Here is an 11,104-nt window from a genome sequence, read left to right as displayed (position 1 = left end):
TGAGTCACATCCCATGCAGTAAGAGAAAGGAACAATTCTCAGAGACGAGGCGCCGGTAGTCGCAGTCTTGCTGTGGGCTCGCTACGATCATCAGTTCGCAAAGGAGCATGAGAAATGCAAAAAAGCACGGCTAGCCTCTCCAGGACGCTGCAAACTGCAGGACTTTCTGAGATCTCCTAGTCATTTCCAGTTGGTTGCAGATTGAGCAGATGGAGTCTCAGGGCTCTCTATCTCCAGGCTGACCTTCCATGTGGTGCCCGGAGGATATTTAGGGTTAGGGCTGGTTGGTATGATGGGGGAAGCCTGTACTGAACCCTGGCTGGGGCTGAGGAACGTGAACTGTAGCTTCTGGGACTATGACACCGCCCGCTCGGACAGCCAGGATTTCACGGCGGACCGGGGTTTCGAGGTGGCTCGGACCGTGGTGGGGGCAGCTCTGGTCGGCATCATGCTGGTGTGTGGGCTCGGCAACTTGCTGTTCATTGCGAGCCTGGCTCGCTACAGGCAGCGCCGCAGTCTGACCAGCCTCCTGCTCGCTAACCTGGCCGTCTCTGACCTGCTGGTGGCTGTACTCTGCTGCCCCTTCGAGATGGATTACTACGTGGTCAAGCAGCTGTCCTGGGAGCACGGCCACACTCTGTGCGCCTCGGTCAACTACCTCCGCACCGCCTCCCTGTCTGTGTCCACCAACGCCCTGCTGGCCATCGCCATCGACCGGTAAGTGAGGGGCTTCGGTTAACTAGGGACATACAGGCACACACACACACACACACACACACACACAGGGACACACAGACACATACAGGCGCACACACACACACACACACACACAGGGACACACAGACTCATACAGGCACACACACACACAGGGACACACACAGGGACACACAGACACATACAGGCACACACACACAGACACACACAGACACACATACTCAGGCACATACTCACAGGGACATTCGCACACACAACACACAGACACATACTCACAGGCACACACACAGGGACATTTGCACACACAACACACACTAGACACATACTCATAGGCACACGCACACAGGGACACTCGCATACACACAACACACACACAGACACACATACCCACAGGCACACACACTCAGGGACATTCGCGCACACACAACACACACTCATAGGCACACAAACACAGGGACATTCGCACACACACAACACACACACAGGGACACATTCTCACAGGCACACACACACAGGGACATTCGCACACACACAACACACACAGACACATATACTCACAGGCACACACACTCAGGGACATTCGCGCACACACAACACACAGACACACACTCATAGGCACACACACACAGGGACATTCGCACACACACAACACACACACAGACACACATACCCACAGGCACACACACTCAGGGACATTCGCGCACACACAACACACACTCATAGGCACACAAACACAGGGACATTCGCACACACACAACACACACACAGGGACACATTCTCACAGGCACACACACACAGGGACATTCGCACGCACACAACACACACAGACACATATACTCACAGGCACACACACTCAGGGACATTCGCGCACACACAACACACACACTCATAGGCACACACACACAGGGACATTCGCACACACACAACACACACAGACACACATACTCACAGGCACACACACACATACACAGGGACACACAGACAGATACAGGTAAACACACACACAGGGACACAGACAGATACAGGTGTGCACACACACAGGGACACACAGACAGATACAGGTACGCGCACACACATACACACACACACAGGGACACACAGACAGATACAGGTACACACACACAACATATTCACAGACACACACACACAGACAGGCACACACAGACAGCTACCGGTACACACAGACACGTACTCACAGGCACACACAAACAGATATACACGTACATGCACAGAGACACACATACTCACAGGCACACATGCACAGGGACACAAATATTATGGGACACACAGATAAATACAGGTACAAACATACACAGAGACACGTACTCACAGGCGCACACACACATACAGACAGACAGACACAGGCACACATGCGGGCAAGGACATAGACAGATACAGGTACACAGACACACATGCTCACAGGCACACAAACACACAGGGACACACAGGCAGATACAGGTACACACTCACATAGGGACACACATATTCATAGGCACATGCACACACAGGGACACACGATAGATATAGGTACACACACAGAGAGACAGGCATACACTGACGCAGTCACACACACTGGCACAGAGATACACATACATAGACAGAGACAGGTACACACACACATGCACACAGTCACAGGCACACACAGACAGATTCAGGTACACACACTCACACAGAGACACACACACACAGACAGACTCAGACACACTCGCATACACAGACACACACACACACACACACACACACAGAGACAGACATGGGTACACACACACAGAGACACACACACAGAGAAACACAGGTACACACACACAGAGATACACACACAGACAAACACGGGTACACACATGCAGCGAAAAGGAGAAAGACAGACATATAGAGATAGAAAAGGAGAAGGACATACTGATACATACGAAAAGTCAGAGACAACAGAGAGACAGAGACACAGAATCAGTGAAAAAGGAAAGTCAGAAATAGAATCAGAGAAATAGAGACAAGGACAGAGAGATACAGACACAGAGTCAAAGAAAAGAGAGAGAGATAGAGAAGACATGCACAGAAGTCAAACAGGCACCGAGAATGGACAGAGTCAGAGAAAAGATAGCAAGACAGAGTGAGATACAGATATCAACAGACATCCACACACACGGATAGAGAGAGAGAGAGAGATACACACAGAGTCAGGGAGAGAGATAGAGAAAGAGAAAAACAAGTTCCAATAGAGTCATTTCAGAGACATTTGTAATCAGTAAAGGAATCAAGGCAAGAAAGGGGAGGAAAGGCAGGAATGGGCATAGAGAATTATCAGATCAACTGCGATCTCACTGAATGACAGACTCAATGGGCTGATTGGCCTACTTCTACCAAGTTTCATGGACGAAGGCCACGAGAGTCACAGAAAGAGAGATAAAAGGACAGACGGAGTGATTGAGACAGACAGTAACAGACAGAGAGAAATAAGGGAAGACAGAGAGAGACCACAGAGAGATGCCGAGAATGACATCAATATCAGAGACTGAGAGAGACAGACAATGAGAGGCAGAGAGAGATGGAGACAGGGAGAGAGAAAGGCAGAGATAGAAAGACAGAGAAAGAGAGACAGATAGAGTCATATTTGAGACAGATTTTTAATCAATAAGGGAATCGAGGGTTATGGGGAAAAGGCAAGGATGTGGAATTGAGGATTATCTGATTAGCCACAATCTCATTGAATGGCAGAACAGACTCAATGGGCTGAAAGGCTCATTTCTGCTCCTACACTTTATGGATAGAGAAGGAGAGAAGACAGAAAGATTAAGAGAACGAAGTCAGAGGTAGATAGATAGAGACAGAGACAGAGACAGACAAAATCAGAGGCAGAGAGAGAGAGAGAGATCAAACTCTTAAAGAAATATTGTAGCAGAGATTAGTGACTGAGGAGGTTTGGATTAAACATCAGTCATTTACATTTCCAAGACCTGGAAGCCACTGTGACTGTAATGTCCAGCTCAGGCAATTTATGATCTCTGATACAACAAGGTGTAGAGCTGGATGAACACAGCAGGCCAAGCAGCATCAGAGGAGCAGGGAGGCTGACATTTTAGGCCTAGACCCTTCTTCAGAAATGGGGGAGGGAAGGGGGTTCTGAAATAAATAGGGAGAGTGGGGGAGGCGGATAGAAGATGGATAGAGGAGAAGATAGGTGGAGTAAAACAGACTGGTCAAAGAGGCGGGGATGGAGCCAGTGAAGGTGAATGTAGGTGTTATAGGTCGGTCCAGGGAGAACTGATAAGTCAAGGGGGCAGGGTAAGGTTAGTAGGCGGAGGGGGGCGGGGCTTGAGGTGGGAGGAGGGGATAGGTGGGTGGAAAGACAGGTTAGGGAGGCTGGGCTGGTTTTGGGATGCAGTGGGGGGAGGGGACATTTTGAAGCTTGTGAAGTCCACTTGATACCATTGGGCTGCAGGGTTCCCAAGCGGAATATGAGCTGCTGTTCCTGCAACCTTTGGGTGGCATCATTGTGGCACTGCAGGATGCCCAGGATGGACACGTCGTCTGAGGAATGGGATGTGTAGGTGAACATCTACTTGATGCGGAAAGTCTTCTTGGGGCCTGGGATGGGGGTGAGGGAGGAGGTGTGGGGGCAGGTGTAGCACTTTCTGCAATTGCAGGGAAAAGTGTCGGGTGTGCTGGGGTTGGAGGGGACTGTGGAGCGGACAAAGGAGTCACAGAGAGAGTGGTCCCTCCGGAAGGCAGATAAGGGTGGGGAGGGAAAATGTCTTTGGTGGTGGGGATGGATTGCAGATGGCAGATGTGTTGGAGGATGATGTGTTGAATCCGGCGGTTGGTCGGGTAGTGCGTGAGGACGAGGGGGATTCTATTTTGGTTTTTATTGTGGGGAGGGGGTGTGAGGGATGAATTGCGGGAAATGTGGGAGACAAGGTCGGGGGTGTTCTCGACCACTGTCGGGGGGGATGTTGTGGTCCTTGAAAAACGAGGACATCTGAGTTGTACAGGAGTGGAATGCCTCATCCTGGGAGCAGATGCAGCGGAGATGAAGGAATTGGGAATAGGGGATGGCATTTTTGCAGGAAGGTGGTTGGGAGGAGGTATAATCTAGGTAGCTGTGGGAGTCGGTGGGCTTGAAATGGATATCGGTTTCTAGCTGGCTACCAGAGATGGAGACAGAGAGGTCCAGGAAGGAGAGAGAGGTTTTAGAGATGGTCCAGGTGAGGTTAAGGTTGGGGTGGAAGGTGTTGGTGACGAGGATGAACTATTTGAGCTCCTCGTGGGAGCATGAGACGGTGCCGATACAGTCATCAATATAATGGAGGAAGAGGTGGGGTTTGGGCCTGTGTAGGTGCGGAAGAGGGACTGTTCCACGTAACCTACAAAGAGGCAGGCATAGCTGTGGCCCATGCGGGTACCCATGGCCACCCCCTTAGTCTGTAGGAAGTGGGAGGAATTGAAAGAGAAGTTGTTGAGGGTGAGGACGAGTTCAGCTAGGCGGATGAGGGTGTCGGTGGAGGGGGACTGGTCGGGCCTGCGGGACAGGAAGAAGCGGAGGCCCTCTGTTGATCTCTGTTTGTTTCTTTGCCTGGAAATCTCAACAAGGAAGAGATGTGAGTGCTATCAGCATGGACTGTCCAGTTTGCAAAGCAGCATCTGACCTCTCCCTCAGGTCATGAACCTTGCCAGGAAACTAAGATTCCCTTCCCCAACAATAACTCTGAAGAAAGGTCTGGACCCGAAACATCAGCTTTCCTGCTCCTCTGATGCTGCTTGGCCTGCTGTGTTCATCCAGCTGTACACCTTGTCAAAATATTAGCACAGTCTTCATTAAAATAATGCAAATTCCAGGGAAAGAAGAGCAGTCTACTCATTTCAGGGGATGGTCCAGTGCAGTATTAATCAAGCACTAAACTTTATGCTAGTAATCAACAGATCTGTCAGTCCCTGTGAATGCAGGGAGAGAAGATCAGTGTTTCAGGACCTGTGACCTTTCACCTGAATCCTTTCTCTTTCTGTCTCTCCACAGAGATGGTGAGACTTGTTGAGTGATTTTCCAGCATTCTGTTTTTCAGTCGGATCTCCAACATTGGCAATGTTTTGCATTTTGTTTTTGTTTATTCATTTTGTAAATATTGTACATACCTTCACTTGATAGCAAGACTCCAACAAGATAACATTTGGCCCTTAGCACCTTCAAAAAAATAGCAACCTGGCCTTAATCTGTTTTAGGAGTGAGATACAGGTAGATTTTTAAACCCAAAACAGTCACTTTTAAAAACTGTTTTCCTTACAAAAGAACCACATTGTTAAATGATTACACACTGATAGTTTATCAATATTGCATGGCGATAAGTTAGTCATTAAATAAATGGGTGCTTTACAGAGCTGTGGATGGTCACCGTTTCAAAAGTCCTTATGTATTTCAAACTTTTTAATTATTTTTAATATACATGTGATAGAAACAGACTAAAAACACACAAGGAAATATCATTTATAAATATTTAACACAACGGCTTTCACATTTGTAGGCTTCCAGAGAACCAGATCCTCTTATGACCAATTATTCAAATAGGTTTTTCAGAATTCACCTTTTGCCTTTTACTTCAGCTCTTAACAATCAGCTTACATCTGCTGAACATTGAAAAGGACATGAATAATGTGTTTATACCACTGCTACATTTTGTTTCCCTTGTGGGCAGAATCAACACTCTTAAAGTCTAAATTTGCACATATATTTTATGAAACCCTGCGTACAGTATCGGATGTTGTGTATTGGTGTTTGTATGTGTGTGTTCTGTGACAAGTGTTGTATGTCGTTGGATGCTCTTTACACGCGATGAGAAGCTGCACTCCATTTGGACGTTGTATATTGACAGAAGTTGTAAAGTGATGGATGGTGGACAGGGCTGAATGTCGCATTGTGGTGGATGTTGCATGTAGATGGCTTTTGTACAGGGGTCAGAACTGGATGGCAATAAATTTTGGATGTTGTTCAGGAGTTAGCGAGTACAGGGGTAGATGTTGTACACTCGATCTTGTGCAGCGCTGGATTCTCATTATTATTACCTTTTGCCACAGCTATCTGGCCATTGTGCATCCCCTGAAGCCCCGAATGAAGTACCAGACTGCTTACGTGATGATCGGCCTGGTGTGGGTTGCTTCTCTGCTTATGGCCATCCCCTCTGCCTACTTCACTGCTGAGACCACCATCCCACACTCCAGCTCACAGAACAAGATCTTCTGTGGGCAGATCTGGCCAACAGAGCAGCAGGTCTCCTACAAATCCTACTCCCTCTTCATCTTCATCCTGCAGTTCCTGGGTCCCTCGCTGAGCATGGGTCTCTGCTATGCCAAGATCTCCCAAGAGCTGTGGTTTAAGAGTATGCCCGGTTTCCAAACTGAGCAGATACGGAGGAGGCTGAAGTGTAGGAGGAAGACCGTGTTGGTGCTCATGGGCATACTGACAATTTACATCCTCTGCTGGGCTCCCTATTATGCCTTCACCATAGTTCGTGATTTCTACCCCACGCTGGTCTTAAAGCAGAAACACTACATTACAGTCTTCTACGTTGTCGAATGCATTGCCATGAGCAACAGTATGATCAACACCATATGCTTTGTCACTGTCAAAAGCAACAGCATGAAATACTTCAAGAAGATGATTCTGTTAAGGCTTAGATCCACTCCTGGTGGCAGTAGAAAATCAGCCCAAGACCAAGATCTGAAAACAACTAGGATTCCAGGGTCAGATGAAATTGAGCAAATGCAACTCCAGTAGAACCTCCCGATGACCTGGTGCATCTGTGAGGTTTGCCCGTCCCGTTCAGAGTGTGTTCAGGGGGACTGGCAGTCAAGCGCTACCTTGATGTTGGGGCCAGTTGCGTTCGCCTCACCTCAGTTCATTTGTCCATGTTTAGGTTAAAGCTGTAATGAGGTCCCTGTGAGTGCTTGATTGAACATTATGGTGGAATTCTAACTCTCTGTGGTGCTGTACCTGCCCTGAGTAATAGAACGAAGAACAAAGAAAATTACAGCACAGGAACAGGCCCTTCGGCCCTCCAAGCCTGCGCCGATCCAGATCCTCTATCTAAACCTGTCATCTATTCTCTAAGGGCCTGTATCCCTTTGCTCCCTGCCCATCCATGTACCTGTCCAGATACATCTTAAAAGACGCTAACGTGTCTGTGTCTACCACCTCCACTGGCAACGCGTTCCAGGCACCCACCACCCTCTGTAAAGAACTTTCCATGCATATCTCCCTTAAACTTTCCTCCTCTCACTTTGAACTCATGACCCCTAGTAATTGAGTCCCCCACTCTGGGAAAAAGCTTCTTGCTATCCAACTTGTTTATACTCCTCATGATTTTGTAGACCTCAATCAGGTCCTCCCTCAATCTCCATCTTTCTAATGAAAGTATTCCTAATCTACTCAACCTTTCTTCATGGCTAGCGCCCTCCATACCAGGCAACATCCTGATGAGCCTCCTCTGCACCCTTTCCAAAGCGTCCACATCCTTTTGGTAATGTGGCGACCAGACTGTACACAGTACTCTAAATGTGGCTGAACCAAAGTCCTATACAACTGCAACATGACCTGCCAACTCTTGTACTCAATACCCCGCCCAATGAAGGAAAGCATGCCGTATGCCTCCTTGACCACCCTATTGACCTGCGTTGCCACCTTCAGGGAACAATGGACCTGAACACCCAGATCTCTCTGAACATCAATTTTCCCCAGGACTTTTCCATTTACTGTATAGTTCGCTCTTGAAAAAGATCTTCCAAAATGCATCACCTCGCATTTGCCCAGATTGATCTCCATCTGCCATTTATCTGCCCAACTCTCCAATCTATCTATATTCTGCTGTAATCTCTGACAGTCCCCACCAATCTTCATGTCATCTGCAAACTTGTTCATCAGACCACCTACACCTTCCTCCAGATCATTTATATATATCACAAACGACAGTGGTCCCAGCACAGATCCCTGTGGAACACCACTGGTTACAGGTCTCCAATTTGAGAAACTCCTTTCCACTACTACTCTCTGCCTCCTGTTGCCCAGCCAGTTTTATCCATCTAGCTAGCACACCCTGGACCCCATGTGACTTCATTTTCTCCATCAGCCTGCTATGGGGAACCTTATCAAATGCCTTACTGAAGTCCATGTATTTGACATCTACAGCCTTTCCCTCATCAATCAACTTTGTGACGTCCTTGAAGAATTGTATTAAGTTGGTAAGACATGACCTTCCCTGCACAAAACCATGTTGCCTATCATTGATAAGCCCATTTTCTTCCAAATATAAATAGATGCTATCCCTCAGTATCTTCTCCCGCAGCTTCCCTACCACTGACATCAGGCTCACCGGTCGATAATTACCTGGATTATCCTTGCTGCCCTTCTTAAACAAGGGGACAACATTAGCAATTCTCCAATCCTCCAGGACCTCACCCGTGTTTAAGGATGCTGCAAAGATATCTGTTAAGGCCCCAGCTATTTCCTCTCCCGTTTCCCTCAAAAGCCTGGGATGGATCCCATCTGGATCTGGGGACTTGTGCATCTTAATGCCTTTTAGGATACCCAACATTTGCCCCCCTGCTTATGCCGACTTGACCTACAGTAAGCGAACGTCTATCCCTAACCTCAACATCCATCATGACCCTCTCCTTGGTGAATACCGATGCAAAACACTCGTTAAGAATGTCACCCATTTTCTCTGAATCAGCACATAACTTTCCTTCTTTGTCCTTAAGTGAGCCAATTCTTTCTCTAGTTACCCTCTTGCTCTTTATGTATGAATAAAAGGCTTTGAGATTTTCCTTAACCATGTTTGCTAACAATATCTCATGTCCCCTCTTAATTCCTCATTTCAGATTTGCCCTACACTCCCGATATTCTTCCAAAGCTTCATCTGTCATCAGTCGCCTAGACCTTATGAATCCTTCCTTTTTCCTCTTTGCTAGTCTCACAATTTCACCTGTCATCCATGGTTCCCTAATCTTGCCATTTCTATTCCTCATTTTCACAGGAACATGTCTCTCCTGCACGCTAATCAGCCTCTCCTTAAAAGCCTCCCACATATCAAATGTGGATTTACCTTCAAACAGTTTCTCCCAATCTACATTCCCCAGATCCTGCTGAATTTTGGTATAGTCGGCCTTCCCCCAGTTTAGAACTCTTCATTTAGGACCACTCCCATCTTTGTCCATGAGAATTGTAAAACTTACGAAATTGTGGTCACTATTTCCAAAGTAGTCCCCTACTGTAATTTAAACCACCTGGCCGGGTTCATTCCCCAACACCAGGTCCAGTATGGCCCCTTCCCGAGTTGGACTACATACATACTGCTCTGGAAAACCCTCCGGGATGCTCCTTACGAATTCTGCTCCATCTTGACCCCTAACACTGAGTGAATCCCAGTCAATGTTGGGAAAATTAAAATTTTCCATCACCACCACCCTGTTACTCCTACACCTTTCCATTATCTGTTTACATATTTGTACCTCTATCTCACACTCGCTGTTGGGAGGCCTGTAGTACAGCCCCAACATTGTTACTGCATCCTTCCTGTTTCTGAGTTCTACCCATATGGCCTCACTGCTTGAGTCCACCATGGGGCCTTCCTTCAGTATGGCTGTGATATCGTCTTTGGCCAGTAATGCAATTCCTCCACCCCTTTTACCTCCCTCTCTATCCCGCCTGAAGCATCGATATCCTGGGACATCTAGTTGCCAATCATGCCCTTCCCTCAACCAAGTCTCAGTAATAGCAATAACATCATACTTCCAGGTACCGATCCAAGCCCTAAGTTCATCTGCCTTATCTACTACACTTCTCGCATTAAAACAAATGCACCTCAGACCACCTGTCCCTTTGTGTTCATCATCTGCTCCCCGACTACTATTCCCTTTAGTCACGCTGACTCCATTATCTAGTTCCCTACAGGCTTTAGTTACTACCTCCTTTCTGTCCAATAACCTGTCCAATATTTGGTTCCCATCCCTCTGCCACATTTGCTTAAACCCCCACCCACAGCATTAGCAAAGGCACCTCCAAGGACATTAATAGTCCAAGTCTCTGACCCTCATGGTTCATGCATTCTACTGAAAGGGAGGAAGAACCTTAGAAACCCTAGAGTGTGGGAACAGGCCATTCAGCCCATCAAGTCAGTGCTGGTGCTCCAAAGAGCATCAAGATCCAACTCCCTACCTTATCCCTGCATTTCCCTTGGCCAGTCCACCTAACTTGCACATCGTTGGCTGTGGGAGGAAACCGGAGCACCCGGAGGAAACCCACATAGGACACGGGGAGAATGTGCAAACTCCACACAGACTGTCACTTCAGGGTAGACTCAGATGCGGGTCTCTAGCACTGACCATTGCAATGCTCTGGTAGTGCCCTTCA

The 11,104-nt window shown here is 47.7% G+C and overlaps 1 protein-coding gene across 1 annotated transcript; it reads left to right on the top strand.

Moving 5' to 3' along the window:
- The first annotated feature begins 292 nt into the window (after window positions 1-292).
- On the top strand, window positions 293-7,566 carry prokr1b (prokineticin receptor 1b). The gene is made up of 2 exons (XM_048536039.1): window positions 293-717; window positions 6,775-7,566. Exons 1-2 carry the CDS (start codon window positions 293-295, stop codon window positions 7,472-7,474), a joined length of 1,125 nt encoding a protein of 374 aa, XP_048391996.1. The 3' UTR covers window positions 7,475-7,566.
- Window positions 7,567-11,104: the final 3,538 nt, after the last annotated feature.

This window comes from Stegostoma tigrinum, chromosome 9 (genome assembly GCF_030684315.1).
Source record: "Stegostoma tigrinum isolate sSteTig4 chromosome 9, sSteTig4.hap1, whole genome shotgun sequence".
Classification (NCBI taxonomy): Eukaryota; Metazoa; Chordata; class Chondrichthyes; order Orectolobiformes; family Stegostomatidae; genus Stegostoma; species Stegostoma tigrinum.
This window is presented reverse-complemented; position numbering and strand designations above follow the sequence as displayed.